Genomic DNA, 24,350 nt, shown 5'->3' on the forward strand with positions numbered 1-24,350 from the left:
GACAAAGTTAACCATATTATTTTTATCTTTTTATACTGACTGGGCAAAGAGCCTGTTTATAAAAATGAAACCTTTTATTCGACAAGGAAATTCCGTGAGCCGGCTAATGAAAATGTCTTAATTCAAAACATACAGTTCACATTAAGCTGATACACAATATATTCCTTGTTTGTGCTAAAACAAAACAAACAGCATCTATGCCACCACCGTGTTATGTTCTTACCCCATTCAAATGCACATGTTAAAATCCCTAATAGAAAAATGACCTTATCTGTTAGCGGAAATGAGCCTTGCTATCTTTTTTTCATATCGACTAAATGAGTTTTTTACCTTTTATCTCAGTGAATATCTATTACTCCTCTATAATGTGTTTTTGGTTCCTTTGCCCCCGCAGCTGCCAGCATTCCTCTCCCCCGAACGGATTTTAATATCAATTTCTCTGAATGAACGGAATTTAAGCAGCCTCCAAAACCTCTCTCTCTCTTTGCACTTGAAAATATAAAGGCCTTTTGGAGACGGTTAATTCCACCACGTTGGAGGCGAATGTGCTTGTGAAGAAATAAAGGCAGTATTTTTCTATGAATGGCTTGACGTCTCTCGCGCTGCCATTGATTCCGTCACTGTGTCTTTTGACTCGTTTTTTTTTAGAAAAGCTCAAAGCGGGGCACTTCACACTTTTGCTGAAATTATGCAGGTAATCTCTGCGAACTGTAGCTTATTAGGCGTTTTGTCGGGGAAGTAAGAAAATGAGGATTTGAAAAGATTCTGTGTGTACCTGGTAAGGGGCAGGTTACAAATGAGTCACTTTGGGAGAGTTTTCTGCTTTGTTGTAGTTTTTTGAAAGTTAAAGGGATATTAAAGGGATATTTCAGGATTTTTGACATAGGGCCTCATTTCCTTGTCACCCAGAGTGTTGTTGATTTCTGAAGATTTTTTTTTTTTTAAATTCATGCAGTCCTTATATTTCAAGAGTTCAATGGCGCTAGGCTAGTGCTAGGCTAGTGCTAGGCTAGTGCATGTCTATGGTAACTAGTAGCCTGCATTAAAAACAGTCTGACCCAAGCACAGTGAGGCAAATCACTTATAACACCAGACTATCCTTATAAATCTATGTTGACTGAATGATTGTTGAAATATAACCATTTTGCCTTTAAAAGAACTTATATTTGAGTAGCATCAGCTTCCTGGTTGAAAGCTACGCAGCGGCAGAGTGATCTGCTAGCTTACCGGATCTGCAGTAGTTTGTTTACCTGCGGCCGGGATTACTACACATGGAATTCACAAAGGAGCTTTTTTAGAAATCAGATATGGCAACGTTTGGATTTTTGGAGGTTTTTAATGCAGTTACCAGTTACCATAGACATGCGCTAGCCTAGCACTAGCCTAGCTCCACTAAACTCTTCAAATATAAGGACTGCATGAATTTAAAAATATACAGTATATATCTCCAGAAATGAACGACACTCTGGATAATTAGGTCCTATGTCAAAAATCTGGAAATATCCCTTTAAGTCCACTTACTGCAGGGTTGTTGGTTCATTTCCTGCCTTGTGCCTTGTGCTGTTTCAGTGTCCTCTAGAACAGTGTTTCCCATCCAGTTGGACGTGGACCCCTGGGGGTACTTGGAATTATTTTAGATGATAAAAAGGTGAAACTGAGTGCCTTTTTCAAAATAACTTTAAAAGAAAAAATCATTCCAATTACGTTTGGAGTGAAATGTTGGAAATTGAGATTATTTTTTACTTTATTTTGAATTAATTTAGCCAAAATCAAGGCCTTAAGTGTCATTAAAATGCATTCAAATGGCTCACATGGAAATTTATGACGTTGCTCAACACCTTTTACTGTATAAGTTCATCCACAATACCAGTATCATGGTCTAAAACATATTTAGCTGCAGTTCTGGCTGAAATTGACCACTTGTTTAATTATCTTCCCTCTGTCTTATGAAATGTTTGCAAATCCTCAGAAATTAAATATGCAGCTGTTTTGTGTTTTCTGCGTTTGTGGCATTTTATATATAGTATTTGGGCATTAAAATGGCAAAAAGCATTACATTTGCCTGTGTACAAAAACATATATTTGGCAGGATCCACCAGGCTGGGCGTACATGAGACAATAAGGGTTTTATTCATAGTGGAAACTTGAAATAATTGACAATAAGGCTATATTTCAGACAAATAACACGAAATGTAAGTGCTCTCTGCTCCTGTACTCCTTTCATAACCACATGTTTGGAATTTTAGTATGTTTACTAAAATGAAGAACTGGTCAAATGCAAAAGACAAAGTATAGTTCAAGTGTAGCTCCCCATGTTTTGTTTCCTAATCCACCTTTTTCTAACCCCTGTGTCACCCATGTGTTCATTACATGCATGATTCAGTCACATTTGCTCAGCGTCCTACAATAACACAGTCTTTCTTCCTCTCTCTCTCTCTCTTTCAGATCCCAGACCGATCGATTTCGGCAAAGACCCAGTTTTCAACAGACCTGCCATAGACGAAGGTGCGATTTTTACACTCTTTCCCCGCTCCTCCCGCCCGCTGCTTGCTCCAGGCACTACCAGCTATTTTCAAAGTCTATCCCACCGAGTACACCTACAACCACGGGCTCGCCTGTGGCTTTAGCTCGCACTCGTGATTCCCCATAAGTGAAATTACCTGGGGCTACGATGACAAACCCAGTCTGGTACAGTGGATTGAGTTTCGAAAATGCATCGCGGTACACGCAGGAGAGCAGTGTTTTTCAATTCTTTTCATGTTGGATCTAGACGTAGTGAGACGGGCAGACTGCTCCGGGGCTGGAAACGCGTGTCTGTAGTAATCACAGCTCACTACACGCCTTCATCGACTCTGCCTGATGGAGATTTTAACTCTGGGATAGACAGGGGACTGGTTATTGTTTGAGAACAGAAGCCAGGGCATCTCTTTCTCTTGCCTTATATAGAAATGGAGGCATTGCTAAGGGGAGGAAATGCAGCACTTATTTTAAAACAGTTCTAGTGGACATGTCATGCATATGGAGATTAAAAATAGACTTAAAACCCTTATATTGGGAGCCTCAGCTTTGTTTTATAATTTGAAAATATGTCTCTGTTAAATGGTAGCAATGAAATGCAGGCGAAAGACCTGGTGAACAACTTGACTGGGGCTCCTCCTGTTGGCAGCGAGAGGAATAATTTTAAAAAAAAACTTCCAGGTTGGACGTATGTGCGTGATAAACACACTTCGAGTTTGTTTGTTGTTTGTTGCTTTTCTGTTTTGAGTTGGAACAATGACGCCAGTGTAATCAGGAAGTACAGAACGAGGCGCTGACACCGTAGAAGAAGAAACAGTTAATTTTAACAGCTTTGTCTGAGGATTAACTCAAAACTGCATGAATGTTGTGAAATACTACTCCAGGTTTGTCTTTGACGAGGGAGCAACGTTAAAACATGGTTTACGCCTCAAGAACGTCGATTTTGCCACTTTGTCCCCATTAATCGGCCACAATAGAATATTATTCTATCACATTCTTAATCTTAAAGGAACAGGCCACCGTTTTTACATACTGAGATATGTTCTTACCTGAGCTTAGACGAGTTGATGCGTACCTGTCTGGTCTTTACGTGTGCGCTCAGTCACGCAAACACAGCACAGACGGTGTTAGCAAAAGCCTCTCCTCCTCTCCTCTATGGCTCCAAACTGCGGTGAAGCTAGAAGCGACCAAGCTCTTCCACGTTTCCCCTATTTAAATATGGTTACGTGAAGAGTTACACCATCCAAGTATAGTTACACAAAATTAAAACGTCTCGATTTTCAAAGCGGATAAAAAGAGGAACTATGTTGGAAGGCGTAATAACACAGGAAGCACTATAAGCACCGTCCAAGTGCTCCTATGGGATTATTTTGTGTAGCTAGAAACAAGTTTGGGCCCCAAAAAAAAAGAAATAACAGTTTGAACAGGAAAAATCTGGTGTTTTTTCTGAAGTCATGAACATGTATTAAGTTGAAAACTAGCTCTGTTTTCAATTCTGTTGTGCCAATTCTGACACATTTACAGAAACGGTCAATTAATTTTAGCCTTAAGATGAGACAGCCCAAAACATGGAGCTTTGTTGGCTCTTGCAAAATTTGGTTTTGTATTTTAAGGGACAATACGGAGTTTAAAAATGTTAAAATTATATACAAGTTTGAGAAATGTCCTAATGTGTAGAATGAGCTCAGACCTGTTCACCACAACTGCCTCTAAAATCACCCAAAAAGTTGTTACTTCGGGTCCGAATTACCGTCATGCACGAGCTAAATATAGAAGGTGCAGTTACACGTATGACCTGAGGTGGCAGTAGTGAGTATACAATGGCCAACTTGCATCTAGTCCCTTTAAGAAAAAAAAAAACGTTATTTAACTTCAGTTGTTCAGTAGTTTGTGTGAGATTTCTATCTTTAATTTTGCCTGCAAGAGAGAAAATTACTTTCTTTTTCCCAGAATATGTTTATTATTTTTCAAACCAAAATCAAACACAAAAGCAAGACATTTACTTTAAATCAGTTTCCCTTTTATTTATCCGCCGAATATTGCACAGTGGGCCGTAAATACCACCTTCATTTCCGCTGTTGTCGGCTTCAAATTTCAGTTTTCCAGAACCTATTATATAATACTTCACTCAGATCCAGTCATTTAAAGTTTTTTTTTTCCACACAGCAGGACGACGACAACAAAATGTGTAATTTATCCCCTGTGCTAATCTTGTCTCTTCCCGACTGACCTGTTGCGGCCATCTTTGATTTTATTCCCTCACGGCCACTGTTTCGTAAAATCATTCCCTAAAACCTCCGTCCCGAATTCATGTTTGTAATTTGTTGATTCTTCCACGCACGGCATTTACTTTAAATCAGTTTCTCCCTTTTATTTCTCCGCCCAATATTGCACAGCGGGCTATAAATACCCCCCCCCTTCATTTCCGCTTTTGTCGGCTTCAAATTTCAATAACAGTTTTCCAGAGATATCGCTCGAATGAATTTCACGGCTGATCGCTTTGACAACAACAGTGTCTGAAACCTGTCAGAAAGTGGCTTGGCGATAAACACGGCGTCTTTGGGGAGAAACTGTTCCCCGTCACTCGAGATAACTCAGACAATAGCCAGATTTGCGGCGAAGGTTATTAGCGGAGAGGGTGAGGAATTAGCATAGATGTGAAACGGGAGCGGGCGGGCGAGGGTGCTTCTGTGGAGTGGGTATAGCGGCAGGTGCGCTTCTCCTCTGTTTAATCCGCTAAATGAACGTGCTCACATGAAAACGCACAACTGCAATTAAACACAATGAGTTTTATGGGAGAACTGATGTGCGCACGGAGGGGAGTGGCGCGGAACAAAGGAGGCGCGCTGTAAAACGCTTGTGATAAAAGAGAGACTACTCTAGCCTTTTATGGTGATGCTGGTTTTCATATCGACTCAAATGTTGGAGTATTTTGCCGTCCCTTATGCTTTGTAACACACAGGGCGGTCTGATTAAGAATGTTTTGTTGTTTTAGTATAATTTGTGGTTAACTTTAGTGCTTTCAAAGTTAACGTCTAAGAGAGCTGAGGTAACACTTTACATTACGGGACGGCCCATATGTCCATTCTGGAAGAGCACAGAAGGGCCACCGGCTCTAGGGCCACCGGTCTGGCCTCTCAATTTTCCCTTTAACCTCTTACCCTCCGCCCTAACTGAGATTTACCCAAATCTACAGCTTAAAAGAAAAGCATCAAAATAGCGGCGAAAACAAGGATGAAAAGCAATGACAAAACACGACCAAAAAAATGACAAAAACGTGAAGAAGCAAATGAATGAAAAAGCAATGAAAAAAGCAACAAAAACGTGATGAAAACACGCCAAAAAGCCACTTAAAAGGAATGAAAAAGCAACAAAAATCAACCAAAAAATGGCAGAAATTTGACAATAATGTGGCGACAATGTGACAAAAATCACTCTTGTAGGTCTTAGCTTTCAATTGAGGCGTGTCTCTGTTGCTCTCCAGTCGAGGAGCTTTTAGATTTGCCGAACTGGAGAAAAGCACTTGGTTAAGGCGAGGTTAAAATATGTCTTTGTGGAAGTGTCGTATAGACTCTAATTTGTGCCAGGCTGGTCAGAGTCCAGGGCCGTTTTTCAGTCCCAGTCCGCCCCTGCGGGACGGTTAAGTCCTTGGTACTTACAGTGGTAATTCTAGGTTCTTATCGTGGTACTTAAAGGATACTATAGTGAGAATTACAAGGTATGTACTTCTAGAAACAGTGGTAGCTCTTAGTAATTAATTGTTTGTTTGTTTGTTTGTTTTATGTTGTTTTATAGTCACACAATCCTAGAAACTACGTCTGTATGTAGAAGTACCACATTTACTACTTATGAATTGCTGCTGTAGTATTCTTGAATTACCAATATGTACCATAGATGTATCACTGTAACTACTAGAAACTATCATTTAAAGTACCAAAGTACATAAAAGTAGATCAGTTCAGTTTTTCAGATCAGTTCAGTTTTATTCGGTCAAAATGATGACAAAAGATTTACATTCAGTTAAGTATACTTCTTCATAACATAACATACAAAATGACCGAAAACATATAGGCTGAAGCTAATGCTTATTTTGCCTACCCTTGTTTTTTTAAACTTACAGCACATGTTTTTGTTAATTTTCTAACATAACATCAGATACTCAAATGGATTTTATTTGGACCTTCATTACTAAGAGTTACCACTGTATCTTTTAGTAATGAGAGATACAGCGGTAACTCTGTGTCTCCCGAACCCTTAACCCTAATGACTAGTAACTATGACTTTTAGTACCACAGTAATAACCTAGTAATTATCCTGTAATTACCACTGTCACTACTAGTAATTACCACTATAAGTACCACGGACTTACCGGCCCGTAATGTAAAGTGTTACCAGAACGGTACATATGACTTAAAGGGACTGTACGGAGTTTAAACATGTTAAAACTAAGCCTACATGTTCTAGCCATGTCCTAATGTGTAGAATGAGCCTGTTCACCACAACTGCCTCTAAAATCCTGCGCTCTCACTCAAAAAGTTGTTGATTCGGGTTTTCTAACCAGGAAGTGCCCTCCCTCTATTTAACCTCTTAACCTCCGTCTGAACCGACCACATTTTCTGCAGTTTGGCATTACCCAAATCTAAAAGCTTCTTGAAAAAAGCATCAGAACAGTGACAAAAGCAAGACAACAATGAGGAATGCAATGAAAATCCAACAAAAGAGAGACAAAAATGAGACAAAAATGTAAAAAATGAATAAAAAATGTGATGAGAAAGTGACAATAATAAAAAAAAAGCGACGGCAACACGACAAGAACACAAGAAAAAAGATCCATAAAGTTAATCATAACCTTGTGATTAATTCAGAAACCAAAACTGTTATTGATGTTTGCTAATGTCCTTGCAGAGTACGTATTCCCCGGTTGGCCCTCCTCCTTCTCCACCCCGTCCTCGGCCGACGCTGACCCCTCGTCCGTCACCCTGGTGTCGGAGAAGGACAAGGACAACGCCTGGCTCTACACCCTGGACCCCATCCTCCTCACCATCATCGTCATGAGCTCCCTGGGCGTCCTGCTCGGGGCCATCTGCGCCGGCCTGCTCCTCTACTGCACGTGCTCCTACAGCGGCCTCTCCTCCAGGTCCTCCACCACGCTGGAGAACTACAACTTCGAACTGTACGACGGCATCAAGCATAAGGTCAAGATCAACCAGCAGAGGTGTTGCTCCGAAGCGTGAAGGAATTGACTGAGAGTTTTTTTTTTTTTTTTTTTTTTTTTTTTTGGGACAATGAAGAATCGACGAGCACTATGTAACTCAATGTGTCCCGCTGATGTCTAAAAAGGGGGTTGTAGTGGGAGTTAGCAACGCCTCAAACTCGCTGTAGCCTCTCTCCCCTATACAGCGTCATATCCCGTCTGCCTGCAAGCCTGTGAATGAATGAAGGAATGACAACGTGATTTTTTTTTTTTTGCCTTTTTTTGGGAAGCGGAAACCCACCACCAGCCACTCGGCATGAAGCCTGATATTACGGCGATGCAAGAGGAGGGTACAGACTTACAACCCCCATGCTGACAATCTGGACATTTTGGACCTCAAATTTAAGAAAAAATGGCAGCACAGTCACAAGGGGGGGGGGGGGGGGGGGCGGGGGGTTCGCGGGGCCGGGTTCTGCATGACGTTTTCAATTCTGTGCCAAAACAGCAGGAAAAAGCGATCCTCCTCAGAGCGAGCGCCGAGTGGTTCCTCAGACATATCAAGCGAATGCCTATAGAAGTCTATCAAGATGTCGCAAACTAGATTTTAGAAAGAAGAGAACGGACATTTTCACCGGTTGATTTGTTTTTTTATATATATAAATATATATATATGAGTTACCCGCATTTAGGGGAGGCCGCTAGCTCCCTCGTCGGTCCGCGCTTTGTGAATCCAGTGGCATAGAAGAGTGAAGGTTTCTTTTTTTTTTTTTTTGTAGACTTGTGTCCAATGAGGAAAAAAAAAAAAAAAAAAAAAAGATGTCAGCTTCAGTTTGTAGAGCTCTTACGCGCCATTTTCGTTTAGGTTTTTTTTTCTTTCTTTTTTTCGTTTAGCGTTGTGTTGACTCCGCTGTTCAAGTTGTTGTTATTTCGGTGACCAGGCAAAACATTATGACCATTTCGATACAAATTATGGCGTAAGGAATTTGAGCAGGATTTAGTCTATAGTGACTTTATATTTAGGAAACTGTATTGAAAGTAGAGATGCACCAATCCAGCTTTTTTGCTTCTGATACCGATACTGGGGGTTTGAGTATCTGCCGATATCCGATATTAACCGATACCAATAGACCATACCAAGTGGCTTTCTCTGAGGGACAAAGGGAAAGGTCCTCTTTACTTCATTTTAAGATCAATAAAGTCTTATTTTCTTGATATAATGATACAGATCAATTATCAATTATATCTTTTAATGAAGTAATGGAAAACATCTCTGGACTTTTTAGGCTTTTAGGTTGCATTAATATAAACAACTCGCATAAAGTGATCTAATCTAACTTGTGCATTAAAAATGTGTTAGATCAGTTATTCTTTAACATCATTTAAAGCAATACTAAGTAACTTTTTACCTTAATTAATCCTTTCCGTTTTCCCTCTGGGTTTAATACTATAAGTGTTAATGGGATGATTGGAGGGTCTTTCATCTTCCCCGGTGTCTCTGGCCAGAAAACCACAACTTTCCCTGCACCGGGTCGGAGGCCCCAATACACACTAATAGAATCACGAAGAAGAAGCTAACATGCTAACGGGCAAAGCTAACTGCGGGCTAGCGCCACTTTAACAGTCTTTACAGCCAAGTTTGAGTGAAAAAAAGTATCTCCATTGCATAATTGGATGTACAATATCCGTCTCCCTTCACCTTTTCTGTCAGTGTAGTATTTACTCTCACAGACAATTAATAAGTTAAAAAATTGCAACGTGCTATGACACCTGCAGTTGCGCTTATGGCCTCTAGGGGCAAGAGTTACTTAGTACTGCTTCAATATGCTAAAATACAAACACTTGATAACTCCTGCAGTGGTTATTTCATATTTTTAGGCAACTTTATGTTTTTCTATAATATTTTCTGCCTTGATTAGGCTAGTTGCTGCTAGCTTTAGCATGCTGTTGCTAGATCAATAATACGTTCACAGAGTTAAAAACTAACTCAGCAACCGAATTCTCCAGGTTCTTAGCTTCAAAATGACATACAGCATGTCCATATTCACTGAGATTAAGTTGGTAAAAGTTGTGTTTTCAAAGCGGTGAGAGCCTAAACTGGTATCGGTTCAGTATCGGATGTTCGTAGCTGATAACCAATATCATATTTGTTTTCCAGTATCGGCTCTGATATCCAACACCTTTTTTCGGGCAGCTGGTCATAATGTTGTGGCTATAGTCGCTGTGAATCTTTTGACATGTTTCTCTTTGCTTTCTGGCGTTAAGGAAGTGGCGAGATTAGACAGAAAATCAGAGGTTTATCTCAATCTAAATGCTGTTATGGAGTCGTGCTTTAGATTCAGTATTATAGAGTCTGTCTTTGGTATACATATATATTTTTTTGATTTTTCTCCCAATTATGGACAGACACTGTGTGGGAAAAAAAAAATATGTCATGTGATTGTTTTTATTGCAACCTATGGATTGCCAAAGAAGACTAAAGGAAGGAAGGGGTTTTTACAGGTGGACTTAAACCGGACCGTCAACGAGTCGCCCCTTTTTGTCCGATCAAAGATGAAGAAATGGAATGAAGGAGAATGGTCCCATCGACTTTCTTGGACACAATCGAGCCTTAAGCTAACTACAGTATAAACGCTGTATCGGAGGACAGCCATTGAAGAGGGCCAGTGCTACTGAAAGACTGCAAACGGACACGCATCCAACACACGCATGACATTGACATGAACTCCACACATGAGAGAGAGGAGAGGAGACAAAGGGTATGTTTACATGCAATGACCCTCAACGGCGGGCCTTTCCCCAAAGACTGTGAGAAAAGGCAAAATATTAAAGCTGGGTGCATGTATTTTCACTTTTTTTTAGAACCCTCATTGGGAGAGGGTGCTGAGTTTAAAGTCATTTCTAGCTCTAGAATCCAATTTGTTTCGAACTATGACTAAAAGAAATACTGTCTACTTTTCGACAGAGGTTAAAGGTGATGGAGGCTAATCAGCAACAGGGTCAAATAGTCTCTTGATGCAGAAATGGATTTGGAGTTCCCTTATAGTTAATTAGCCCCCATCCCTTTATACATGCCTTTCAGTCATGTGACCTCTGTTATGGCGGCCATTTTGGATACCGAAGTAGAATTATGCAGTACTACAACATGTAACAATATCTCTACTCAGGATATTATTGAAAGACAACTGACGGCCCCAGAGACGCACGTTAATGTGAAGAAACCAGTGAATCAGTGTTTACGCTGTTCAAAACGTTAGCATGCTACCGGCTAGCATTTAGCTTCAACAGCTCAGCTCTGACCTCTCCAAGAGAAAACCCTGAACCACACTCCAAACCTTGGATACAACATGTGACAAAGGTCAGAGCTGAGGTCTTTCTGTACTTTTTCCTCAGTGTTCACAGATGTGAGCCACACATGTGTTTATGGTGTTGAAGCCATTGACAGTTGATGGTTGACAGTTGCTAACCGGTAGCATGCTGACATCTTTAGCAGCTTAAACACTGACTCGGACTGAGACTCTGTCGACATGACAAACTGTAAAAATCACAGAGAAAGTCCGAGGAGTGAAGCAGATCTTTAGTAAATCCTGCTGTAGCTCGACAGACAGAGCTGCTACGTCTGTGCCACATTTTCTGGCTATATCACATAAACGTGCGTCTCTGGGGCCGTGTTTTAACTGCTTTCTTCTCGACCAATGATTTCAAGTACATAAAAATGCCAATGTCGATCAGTTGTCTTTCATTTTCATCCGGAGCTATTGTTGCATGTTGTAGTGCTGCATAATTCTACTTCGGTATTCAAAATGGCCGCCGGAACTCTGCGTGATGTCATTGGAAATGCACGTATAGATACGAGCAACATCCAGGCACTTAAACATCTTCTCTAGGAATTATCTGAAGCAACAAAACGCTTAGTTTTTATGTGACGTTGCTCCCATCTATACTATTTTGTTTTTTTCAAAGGGTCTATGGGAGAAAAAGAGAAAATGTTGCTTTTGCTGGGCTCCATGGATGCGATGTTAACCATTATCTGCCAAAATGTGTGAGCAAAACGGACCTATACATGCCATCATAAAGCATCTGTTACAATGATGCGAAACCTATAATCCCATGTGTTAGTATCATACAGTATCTCAAAGGTTTCCACACATTTAACAAGACCAGTGTAGTGTTTATCTACCAATGACTTTGTGTTTTCTTTATTTTAAGCACAGCGGATTTTAACTTTTCGAATTTCAATTTAAAAATCTCTACATTTAGGAGCTTTTTTCCTGCGTTTTACACCATTATAATTCCTCAGGGTGGAACAATACTAACATATATATCAGTGAAGCCATTATTCTTCTGACATAGATCATCCATAGACAGTAGCAGCCCTCGGGTCAAACTGACTCTAAGCGCGTATTATGACCTCACAGATTTTGAATGTCAGCCTACCTCTTTCTGCTGTACATTTTAGACATGAAAACATAAAGAAACATAGCATTAACCCACATTTATAAATATATTCAGCCTCGGCAGATTCATCTTTAGCGCTGTGAAGTCATGAAGAAGTGGTCGATCTGGCTGCGTATTCTTTGCATGTAAACATATCCTTTGTGTACAAGCCGACAGCGCCGTGCAAAGGTCTATCAACATGTGCATGTATTTTCAGTCTGAGCAGAGGTTTTCGGATATTGTCGACTGGACTGGGGATGTTTCACCTCTTCGAGCTGGGGGTTAAACTTCCAGAAATAGGAGTCAGGATTAGGGCTGGGTACTGTGACCTTTTTTTCCGATAACAGTGCTTTAACGATACTTGGTTTTCCATACCGATACCTGAACGATACTTTTACTATACTAAAATATTTCTCATCTAGAACCAGAAAATGGACTCATCACCAATGTCAAGAAATGTGTGAAAAATTTGAGGAAATTGTGGGAAAACATAAGAAAAAAATGGTGTTTAAAAAAAGACAGAAATTCTGGAAAAATAAGGAGAAAATAGTAATACAAATTGGCCAAAAAAATCTTAAAATTTGGGGAAAAATAAGGAAAAATGTTTAAAAATATGGAAAAAATTGGGCAAACATTTAGGAAAAAAATAGAGAAAATAGTAGTAATAAAAATTGGCAAATTGTTGGAAAAATTGGGGGGTAAATAAGGAAAAAGAAAATTAAAATGGGAGAAAAATAAGGAAATATGTTTAAAAATGTGGGAAAAATTTGGCAAAAAATCAGAAAAAATGGGTAAAAATAGAGAAAATAGTAGCAATCAAAAAAAATGCCAAAACTATAGGAAAAAAATATTTATTTGAGCTGAAAAAAACAAGTCACTTTCTGTAATGCTGTCCCTGGACCAACAGCATCATTGTAATTTTATCAATACTTTTATTTTTTCGATGCCATACCAGTATCGTTTATCGACACCCAGCCCTAGCCAGGACACACCTTTTATTACATTTATCCAGTTTCACTTATTAGAATTCTGAGCTGGAGCAAAACCTGAAGTCATTCTGGTCTCATTTGTTGGGAGCCGAGGTGGAAGACAAAGAGTCTCAACCCCCCACATCAGTTCAAGAAAGGCCAATATTTTCTCATAAATATTGCCTCCTTTGCTGCAAACCACTGTCATCATCCCAGTCCAGTCGAGGTTATTTGGAGACCTCGACTATGATGATCTATTAGACACTTTTGAATGATTAACAATATAAAGGCAGCAGATGAATATGATCTTAGACAGATTCCCAACATAATTACTTAATGTCTTGGGAACTGTCACTTCATCGCAAAATAGGCTTTTGTAATCCACTTTCTTCACCCGTCATGACTTTTGTGCAGTACTTTATAGGCCTTATAGGACCTGGCATAATCAAATACACAGTAAATGGGGATTACAGAGAGAGAGTAAGAGAGAGAGAGAGAGAAACGTTCAGAAAGAGAAGGAGAAATGGGTGCAAAGCCACAAGGGCCGACGCTGAACTGCTACTCTATTTTACCCTGGAGATGAAGGTCAATTGTTGTCTTTCTCAAATGGTCGGGGTCTGAATCTGGGTCAGCCTGTTGTGCTGCGGGCTCGAATGGAAAGGAAAGACACGTACAGTCCGGTGTGTTGTTGGAAATGTGGGCCTTTTTATTGATTGTGAACAACATGGGTGACTTGTATTGCAAAAAAAAAAAAAAGGAAATTCCAAAACCTTCTCTCGATCTTTATTTGCTTTTTGTTTGCTCTCTTGTCAACATGAATGTGGGGAAAAAAATGTGCATCGCTTCTATTTCACCCATAAAGCTGTCTGTAAAAGTTTAAAAGAGCTATAAAATTAAAAAAAAGACTGTAAGGGAATGCTGTTTGGCATGTAACAGGTGCGGGTTTCGGTGATGGAGGATGCATGTTAATCTAATGGACTGATTTCCAAGTGCCTTTGGAGCTGCTTTGTCTCTCTCTCCTCTCTCCAATCAAAAAAAAAAAAAAAAAAAAAAAAAAAATGAACCTGCATTTAACTATATCCATCTGCAGTATGTCGGAAGTATTACCTCTCGGTCTCCGTGGAAACACACACACACACACATGCACACGACGCACCTCGCTCGCATCGACGGCACTGGCCAGAAACTCAACTGTTGTTTGTAGACTTTGTACAGAAAACTTTCTTTTTTAATGTTATTATTATTTAATAAAGGAGAAATAACAAATAAGCTTTGTGTTTGAGTGTCATGTTTTTACTGCGGTGGTGAAAACTAACGTTAGCAATATGAGAAAGAGTCGAGAAAAGAACAGCTCACTGTAGTGTCCAAATATGTCCAGTCCAAACATTCTAAAATCTCCCTGGTTTATCATTATGGAATGTGGATAGAGTCGCACAAATCTCATCTTTAATTTCTTCCAAAGGCTTGAAAAATTTGAAGTTTAAAAGAATAGAGGTCTTGCATAAATAACATGGACAAAACCCACCATGCATCTGATGAGCAGCAAGTTATGTAGGTTTGCATCAGCCATAACAGATCATATTTTACATTTTAAAAGCTCTATCGGTTAATTATCAGAGTCAGAAATACTTCATTGATCCCCAAGTTCAAAGTCACAGTAAAACATCCCGCTATTGACCAAAAGAGGAGGAAAACTTTGAGTTAAACTGACAAGATTTAAGTCCAAGTTAAATCCTTACAATTTTCAATTAATTGTAAATATCATAAATATACAAGCACAAAAAGGAGAATAAACTAGGGCTTGTTAATAATACATATGAGTGAATGAAGTTATTGAAAGAAGAGTTACTTCAAAGCGGAGTTCAGTAGTTTGGCATGAAATGTGTAATTTAGAATCTCTAATCTCTAATCTTGATGACACAGTTGTGAGTCCTGCACGCTAAGGTTACGGTGCTTTATTTGTCATTATACAACAACTGTACAATGAAATTTGTCCTCTGCATTTGACCCGTCCTTTGACACCGCTGGGACATGAGGAGCAGTGAGGAGCCAGGCTGATGGTCAGTATCACATGGCTGGAGGATTCATGGCTAAGGCCAGGCTAATACAGACACGGAGAGAACATGCAAACTCCACACAGAAGGGCCACGTCCAGGTGGGAATCGAACCTGGGACCTTCTAGCTGTGAAGCACGAGCGCTAAGGATGAGTCATATGCAGGGGACACATACTGATCGGGATATGCAGTCAGAGGGGCAGCAGGGGGGGAGGGCGTTCAGCTTCCTTGAAGCCTGGTGGATGAAACAGACAGACAGACCTGGCCCAGATTAAAAGCCTGACATGTTGGCCTATTCCCTTCTGTTTATTCTAGCCTGGAAAGAAGCGTGTGTGGCTGACCCGGTGTGGCTACCAGATCAAGACTGAATAAGGCATGCAGTGATTATATATTAAAGTGATCGTTTCTAAAATTGCAAAATGAGGAGAGAGAGAGAGAGAGAGAGAGAGAGTCCCCCCCCCTCCCCCTGATTGGACCTGACAGGCCATTTCACAGGAAAGCAAGTCCCATTGGTCAAAGTGATGGCACCGGAGATTTTGATACGTAGCTAAGCTCAGCAAAAGGAAGAGACATTACAAAAATATAATTATTTTATATTGTTAATTGAGTTATTTGGTCGGGACAGTGCAAGTTAATGAACAACACCGGATTGTAGCCTTGGGCTAATTTCCATCCGTTGTCCCCCATGCGCACTCTCGAACACACTCTCGTTCATCCTGGCCTATTGTACATGTTTTTAGTGGTGGGGGAAACCAGAGTACCCGGAGGAAACCTACGCAGACACGGGGAGAACATGCAAACTCCACACAGAAAAGCCCCGTCCTGGTGGGAATCGAACCCAGACCTTCTAGCTGTGAAGCACGAGCGCTAACCCCTGTGCTACCGTGCCGCCCATATTACTTACATTACATCAAATTGAAGGCCCAGGAGTGAGTAATACTGAGTAAATAACATTTTCAAAATATTTAAACTTACAGACTATCACTTTAACTGTAAACCAGGTCAAAACATTAGCTTCTTGTATCTAGAACAAGGTCTTATAGTTCCTAGAAGCCTTCAATCTTTTTTTCCCTCTTTTCTAACCCTGGCAATATTGAAACAAAAACATGTCTGCTACATCTCTCCCAGCGTCGTTCCTCCCGCTCGTGTTTCTTGTACTCGTGTGCAGCCGATGGTCTGGTGAGTATTTGTTGTACTCCTGTAGTTGTTGCTCAGTATAAATCTGTGTCAGTAGGTTACATCCTCAGCAGAAGTGCTCCCGTAGAGACATGTGTCAAGTGTTGATCTGCAGCCTCCTCTGACACGGGAGCCCAATTCAAACAGGCTTCAAGTGTGTGGTCCGCTCACATCTGCCGAGTCTGAGCATGAGAGAGAAACGCTGATGCAAAGAGAGGCTTCAGGACGCCTGTGCGGAGCTGATCAGACCGGGGTTTACTAACACACTTTGGTACAGGCGTCGCCAATTAGGGGCAGGGGAAAGTGGGGCGCATTCAGGAGAAAACAAGCTTCAACACACGAGCAACACAGAGGTTATATAATATGTCTTTACAATCTAACATCATGAGAATATAGTTTAAACAGTTGCTCTCATGCCGTAACAGGCTGAGGACAAGTTATGTGTTAGAAGAGAAAATAATGCACGAGAACTTGATCCAAATCTGAATGTGCACTGCTGTGGTATCGTGTTTTATATGCACTGTAATTTCCTGTAGTTTATCGATTTTTATGGTCATACTGAATATACAGCAGTGTCATGTTTTCAATAACAATGGGTCCAAAAACACTCCGACATGAGAAAGATGCAACGACAGCTCCAAATCCAAAAGTTGTCCGTGTGGAGATGGAAAGCTGCAAGTGTCACACAGTTCCTTTCGGACGTACCGCACTCATCCACACAAAAACTTGGGTGACAAATCCTGGTCCTTGATGTTTACTGCACCGGAGCGGGAGGTAGAGGACGCCCTCACTGTAACGTGGCTTCAGGCATAAAATCCACAATTTTTGTCAAAACATACATTTTGAAACATTTAATTTGAGATTTCCTACGTTGAACCCTGTCATTCTGTGCTTTAGTTGTTGCGACATCAAATAAATTAAAAGTAAAGAAATAAATGTGTTCATTCGGCACTGTTGTGACTAAAGTGTGACTGAAATCAGTAAAATTATTATGCCAGCAATTTTATTATTCCATTTTTTTTTATTGTTCATGACGCTAAAATGCACCAGAATGCAGGAATTTTATGTTGATGTTTTTGTTGATTCTATTTGCTTTCTTGTATTTATGCAACTGTGAAGCACTTTGAATTGCCTTGTGTATGAATTGTGCTCTACAAATAAACTTGCCTTGCCTTGCCTTGCAGGAAATTGCATGCATTTGGGGACCTCCAGACCCCCTTCAAAAGGGATTGACTCCCGACCCCCCCCTCCCAATATTCAACCAAACGTTACGCCCTTGGCTTCTGGTGCCAAAATAAATGTGATTAATTCTCTCACCGCTGAAATAATATGGAGAGACAAAGTGAAGCGCGGGCTATAGATTCACAGTGTGCACAGACAGGCCCAGGGGGGTGTGGCCTCTAAACACGGCCACAGTCCCGTGTGGAGTCGCTGTGCGGTTCAGTGGTTCAGTTTGACTAAACATGCCGGTTTGAAGAATAATATAATTGAATTTTTTAAAACTTTTAAGTTCTTAAAGCAGTACTAAGTAACTCTTCCCCCTAGAGGCCATAAGCGCAACTGCAGGTGTCGTAGCAAGTTGCGATTTTTTAACTTATTAATTGTCTTGGAGAGTAAATACTACGCTGACAGGAAAGGCGAAGGGAGAGAGGGTTACTGTGCATCCAATTATACAATGGAAATATTTTTTTTACTCAAACTTGGCTGTAAATACTGTTTAAAGTGACGTTAGCCTGCAGTTAGCTTTGCCCGTTAGCCTGTTAGCTTCTTCTTCGTGATTTCATTAGTGTGTATTGCTTTCTCCGGACCGGTGGCAGTCAAGTTGCAAAGATGGTTTTCTGGTCAGAGACACCAGGGTGAGATGAAAGACCCTCCAATCATCCCATAAACACTTGTATTACCCCCACAGGGACAACGAAAAGGATTTATTAAGGTAAACACGTTACTTAGTACTGCTTTAACACACTTTTATAAAAGTACATGTACCTGTAGGCCGTTCTCTTGAAATATTTGACTACGCACAGAGAGGAAGTCCTGTATTTCCAGTGGCGCTTTGTAACCGGGTGGGCAGCTGCGGCTTATAGACCAATGCGGCCTCTATATGAATGTTTTTTTCTTTTCTTTATGAATTTAGTTTCAATATATTGTTTTTGTATGGCTGTGTATCAAAAATGCTCAGGATAACTTCTTCAGTACCTTTTAACAAAACTTCTCAATTCACAAACTGCTTTTATTACATTACTTTAATCTTTATTGAAGGGACAATGTACAGAGACATTGAGCTCAAAGAGACAGAGATGTGCTGCTCCAGATTGTAGTCCCTGGTGGTTACATCAAAATAAATATCACACTACATATCATTCTGCATAAGTCCAATCAACATTCCTATTCACAGGCATATTAAAATGCATTAAAATAATTCAGTGCTGCCCCCAGTGGTTCACAATGAACAAGCAAAAGCTACATTTTGTCATAGAATAATGAAGGACCTAAAACCAGCCCCTGTGAGTATTCCCGTTTGTTTTCTTTTGTGGAAAAAAAAAATACATGCTGTGATTGCAAGACAGCAGGAGCTCTGTAGTCCTAAGACCCCATATAAAGACAAACAGCTGCAGAGATGTTTCTCCAGACAAAGAAGCAAACACAGAGAGAGTGCTCGGAGTGAAGCTGCTTTGTTTCGCAAACCTCGTGAGGAAAAAAAATGGCATCATGGTCACAACATCCTCAATATCTCTAAACATATGCTCGTGCTTATTCACTTTACTCTAAACTCTTGAAGAGGAGCACTTCTCCTTCCAACCCAAACCACTTTGATTTTCCACGCTGCGTTGTCTCTAAACATTCTTTTCTTTCCTTTCTTCGCACTCAGTGGACGCCGGGGCCACAATGCGTCCTTTAGCGCTCTCTGAAATCCATTTTGTGTTGTTTTGTTGCACCTGGCGGAGATGGGAGCGGGCGCTGTGCTCTTGGCTCCGGTCCTGCGCTCCTAATGTCGGCCCCTCGCCGGCTGCACGCGGCTAAATCAAATTACATTTCATCTCACAAAAGCTCTTTCTCACTGCTCCAGTAAAAACGGGATTGTTGTAAATCTAATCACTGGATCAACTTTATTGCTTTCTGATTTCTGCGTTTTCATTTGCCTGGCTGTTTGCCCACTGCGGCCCGACGTGGAGGTACAGAGGGACCCTTTCTCTATAGGGCAATTTTCACACATCACGGACCCAAAACGCATTGCCAAAGAATCTTCAGAAAATCATTGACATTGCAGGTCGTGCACCAGCCATCTGTCTGTGAGTGTTGTGTGAAAGGTGGTCTGTTTTACTCAAACTTTAGTCCTGGGGTAATCTGGGCCCAGTTCTTGTTTAGACCTGATTTTAGCCCCGGATTAGCACTGGATTAGCCCTGGTATGGCCGTATTAAATAAACATGCTGATCAAACTGGAAGGCGACACTAAACAGACAGAAATGTTGTATTTAAGGAAAGATTTGGAATCAAAAGCTCGTCCTAGAATCATTGCTCAGACTAAATGCAAGTCTCAAGTCAAGTCCAAGTCAATTATTCATGGGATCAAGTCACACTATAGTTGGCAAGTCACCTCAAGTCGCACACGTTGGCATTATGCCTAAATTAATAAGCTTATTAATACCTTTAATAAGAAGGTCATTAATATCTTTAATAAAAAGGTTATTAATACCTTTAATAAGAAGGTTATTAATACCTTTAATAAGAAGGTCATTAATATCTTTAATAATTAGGTTATTAATACCTTTAATAAGAAGGTTATTAATACCTTTAATAAGAAGGTTATTAATACCTTTAATAAGAAGGTTATTAATACCTTTAATAAGAAGGTTATTAATACCTTTAATAAGAAGGTTATTAATACCTTTAATAAGAAGGTTGTTAACATCTTTAATAAGAAGGTTGTTAACATCTTTAATAAGAAGGTTATTAATACCTTTAATAAGAAGGTTATTAATACCTTTAATAAGAAGGTTATTAATACCTTTAATAAGAAGGTTATTAATATCTTTAATAAGAAGGTTATTAATACCTTTAATAAGAAGGTTATTAATATCTTTAATAAGAAGGTTATTATTACCTTTAATAAGAAGGTTATTAATATCTTTAATAAGAAGGTTATTAATACCTTTAATAAGAAGGTTATTAATACCTTTAATAAGAAGGTTATTAATATCTTTAATAAGAAGGTTATTAATACCTTTAATAAGAAGGTTATTAATACCTTTAATAAGAAGGTTAATAATACCTTTAATAAGAAGGTTATTAACATCTTTAATAAGAAGGTTATTAATACCTTTAATACGCATCTTATTAATGTCTTTAATAAGCTTTAAAGGAGCTATACCTGATTTTACTTATAGACATTTTTTTGTCCTCCTTTAGTGTATTGTAAACTCAAATGTTTGAAGGGAAAACAGTGTGCATCAAATTGTAAAACATTTGTATACATTGTATGAACTTTCAGGCTATTTTCTAGTATTTTTGTGAAAGTGACCCTGAAAAGTGACAGTAAATGTGCCTATAAACCTGTCCCTGTAAAGAATTGTGATGCAACAAATATATTAGGAAAGCTATTAATGAATCAACTAACATTTTAATTTAGTGGCTCTCCCTTTCATTGTTTACAACCAAAAAAATCATGTATAGGGCCTTTAATAAGATGTTTATTACAATGCCCCTGCCCCTGTATGCTCGGATTCACCCCTGCTCAAAATAGATTCCGCACAGCCTTCAGTCCTGCTGTCACTAAATGCTGTTCAAACGTTTGTGTGAGGACACGCGTGTGTTTGCGTCATGCATTCTAATCATGCAGGTTTACTACTGCAGGTTTATTTGAAAAAAACACGGCCGATGTACAGTATTGCTCTTACACATCAAACATCAGCAAACTACTGCATGATTACTGAACAAGCTCCAGGTTTATTGTCAATGAAGCGCGATCATGTCACGTGACTCGAGTCTCCCACCTCTGTCAGCAGTCATTACATATTTTTATTTAGTTTCAGACGACTTCTTCCATTTTGTTTCTATGGATTTTTAATGAAATGACTACATACAACTGGATTTATTCCTGGTACACAAGTTACAAACCATCTCAATTTGGACATAAGACAAACTGTACCAAGAAAAATCACAAAGAAAATGGCAGCAAATAGAGAGGATTTTTTTTTAGATTTTGCTTGATAATGGCGATAATGATGATAATGGGGCATAACCATTGATTTATGTAACTTGCTCCCTTACCATGTATCCAATAGCCAGTTTTTATATTCTTGCATCTATCGATAAATTACCTTTCAAAGTCCTTCATTGTGGACTTCGCACTGAGGTTTCCTCGGGGCTCCAGTTTCTTCCATCAACATGAAATCTGCACATGTTTCCAAAACACTTTTACAGAAGCCTTAAATTAACTTACAGCCTGTCAGCTCCTCTGCTTGTCGATCCCTCTCCTGCATGAAACGTTTCAGCATTGAGATTTCTTTCAGTCTCTGCGTTCTCTGAAGATGATATCAGTGTTTCCATGCAGCAGCCTTTAGCTTATCTTAAACAGCGCTCAGATACAGCCTCTTGACTTTCAGAGTGGCTGTTAACATGAAAAGGCTGACGAAGTGTCCAAGGCTGCACTCTGCCTGCTCTTTGTTGGATATAAAGAACCAGCCTGAGTGCAAACAGGTCTTTTATGGAAAAGCCTCACACATTCCTGGATCTCCTCGGTGGCTTAGTGTTTTCAATGGGATCTTAATGGCATTACAAAATAAGGGGAAAAAACTGGACAAAGAAGGGAAATAAATTAGGTTGAAATGAACTCGCACTAATTCAGGACGAAACACTGAGCTAAAATGTAACCTTTGCGTTTGACCCATTTATCTACCTTGGCAGGAGCACGTGGGCATCTACAGAACAGCACCCATGGGGCCCTTCTCGAGACCATGAGCCTGATTCTTTGTCGGGAGAACCTGTAGCAAGATTTGTGCAGCATGTGGAGCATCTAGAGACAAAGGGAGATGCAAATTGCACACAGATTGGCCTCATAGACTGAAACCCAAGGATTTTTTTTACTGTCAGGCAACAGATCTGTTAATAATAATTAACTAAATAGAACAGAGATTATACTTAAAAGCAGCTCTGCTTGTGTGCAAGTCAAGCAGAGCTGGCCTAATGCCCAAGTCTTTGAACCATCTCGGGCTCAGAGAACCTGCAGGGAGTTCTCCTGTTGTTCCCCAGAATCAGGACTAAACTTAGTTTTAAGACGGCTGAAATAGCCTTCCTGAAGATGTGAGACAGGCCCAATTAGAAAACTAGAGGAGTAGTTCGAAATCCGCGCAGTAATCTTCACTTTACTGTGCGGATGCCAAATTACTCCTGGTATTATGACGCCTTACTATATAGTTCCCCCTTTTATCCGCTTAGAAAATCCACATTGTTTAATTTTGTGTAATTATACTTTGTAGTGGAACACTTCACGTAACCATATTTAAATAGGGAAAACGTGGAAGAGCTTAGTAGCTTCTATCTTGACCTGTTTTGGAGCTATAGTGGAGAGGGGGAGAGGCTAAATGCTAACGCCGTCTGCGCTGTGTTTACGTGACTGAAGGCACGGGTGAAGACCAGACAGGTCCTAAAGAACTCGTCAAAGCTAAGGTAAGAACATATCTCAGTATGTAAAAACGGTGGCCTATTCCTTTAATGGTTCTGCCCCTCCCTAAATGAACCGGTCTCAAGTAAACCGAACTGGTCTAGTGCTGTCAAAATGGGCCTATATGCCCGTGCCATTGATGGAATAACCTGGTCATTCAGGATGTTCAGCTCATTCTTTGGGCTGATAGTGTTGCTGAACCTCGACCTGACCGACTGCAGTGACCCCAGATCAGAACAGGCACAAAGCCCACGCCTACTCATTATGCAAATGGCTGCTAACTATAATCAAAGAGCTCGGAGAAATTGTTTGTTTTGTTCAAAAAAACTAAATTGAAATAAAATGATAGGCTTGGTACAAAACACAATGTAACTAAAGCCCTCCTCTTACGCACATCGTCACATATAAATAACTCCGATCCTCTCCCGGCTGCATCCCTGCGGTGCAGAGGTGGTGGAGCTCCGATGGTCGTGGGTGGCACAGTTTGGGCGGTGAGAGCTGGTTTTTGGCACATGCTTCAGATGCCTGTGTTTTATGCCCACATCACCATAATAACCCCGGCTCCTACCCCACACAGGAGCTGACAAAACTACCACTGCCCACCAACATTTAGGCTCTAACTATAAAACGTGATGGGAAACACATGGCTGCAGCTCAGGCAGGAAACAATCACTGGGCTGCTATTTTATAGATGCATGATCTCAATTTAGGAAATGACTGTATTTTGCTTTCTAACACACTGTGATGTTGTTCTCATCAAAAACAAGAATTAGAGCTGTGGTTTGTGTCATGTTGGTGGATTTTGTGGCGCTGAGTGTCTGAATCATGAAAACTGTTCCTCATAGTGAGCATTTAGAGCAGGAATTTTAAACGTTGTGTTTCAAAGTTCAAACTATTTTAGTCACGTTTGTTTTTAAATGGTGGAAACCGTGTTAGATTAACATAGGGGTGTTTATGGAGATTTTTGTAATCTGCATTTGATTTTTTTTCCCCTAGATCAGTGGTTCTCAACATTTTAGAGCCGCGACCCCCTTTATAACAGTTAATTAGGATCGTGACCCCCACCTGGGTCAGACTATGGGAAAAACAGGGACATTAACCCCTAAAATATAACATTTTAGGGGTTAAAATGCATCTAGACCCTTTAAGTTGAGACAATTTACCATTTATAGCTAACACACTGTGGTGTCCAAGTGTTTTATTGTGAACAATAACTCCAGTATTTTACCTTTTAAAGCAGTACTAAGTAACGTGTTTACCTTAATAAATCCTTTTAGTAGTCCCTGTAGGGGTAATACAAGTGTTTATGGGATGATTCGGAGCGGCTTTCATCTGCCCCTGGTG

The 24,350-nt window shown here is 40.1% G+C and overlaps 1 protein-coding gene across 1 annotated transcript in view; it reads left to right on the plus strand.

Annotated features, from left to right (window-relative positions):
• The window catches only part of LOC306968102 (neuropilin-2-like), a 205,034-nt gene extending 196,884 nt beyond the window's left edge, over nucleotides 1–8,150 (plus strand). The window contains exons 17-18 of the mRNA XM_079563393.1: nucleotides 2,446–2,505; nucleotides 7,423–8,150. Of these exons, the coding sequence (XP_079419519.1) occupies nucleotides 2,446–2,505; nucleotides 7,423–7,751 (389 nt within the window). The 3' untranslated portion in view covers nucleotides 7,752–8,150. The remainder of the gene's footprint in view (nucleotides 1–2,445; nucleotides 2,506–7,422) is intronic.
• The last annotated feature ends 16,200 nt before the right edge of the window (nucleotides 8,151–24,350 follow it).

The sequence above is a fragment of the Gobius niger genome, assembly GCF_951799975.1.
Source record: "Gobius niger genome assembly, chromosome: 9".
In the NCBI taxonomy this organism is placed as follows: domain Eukaryota; kingdom Metazoa; phylum Chordata; class Actinopteri; order Gobiiformes; family Gobiidae; genus Gobius; species Gobius niger.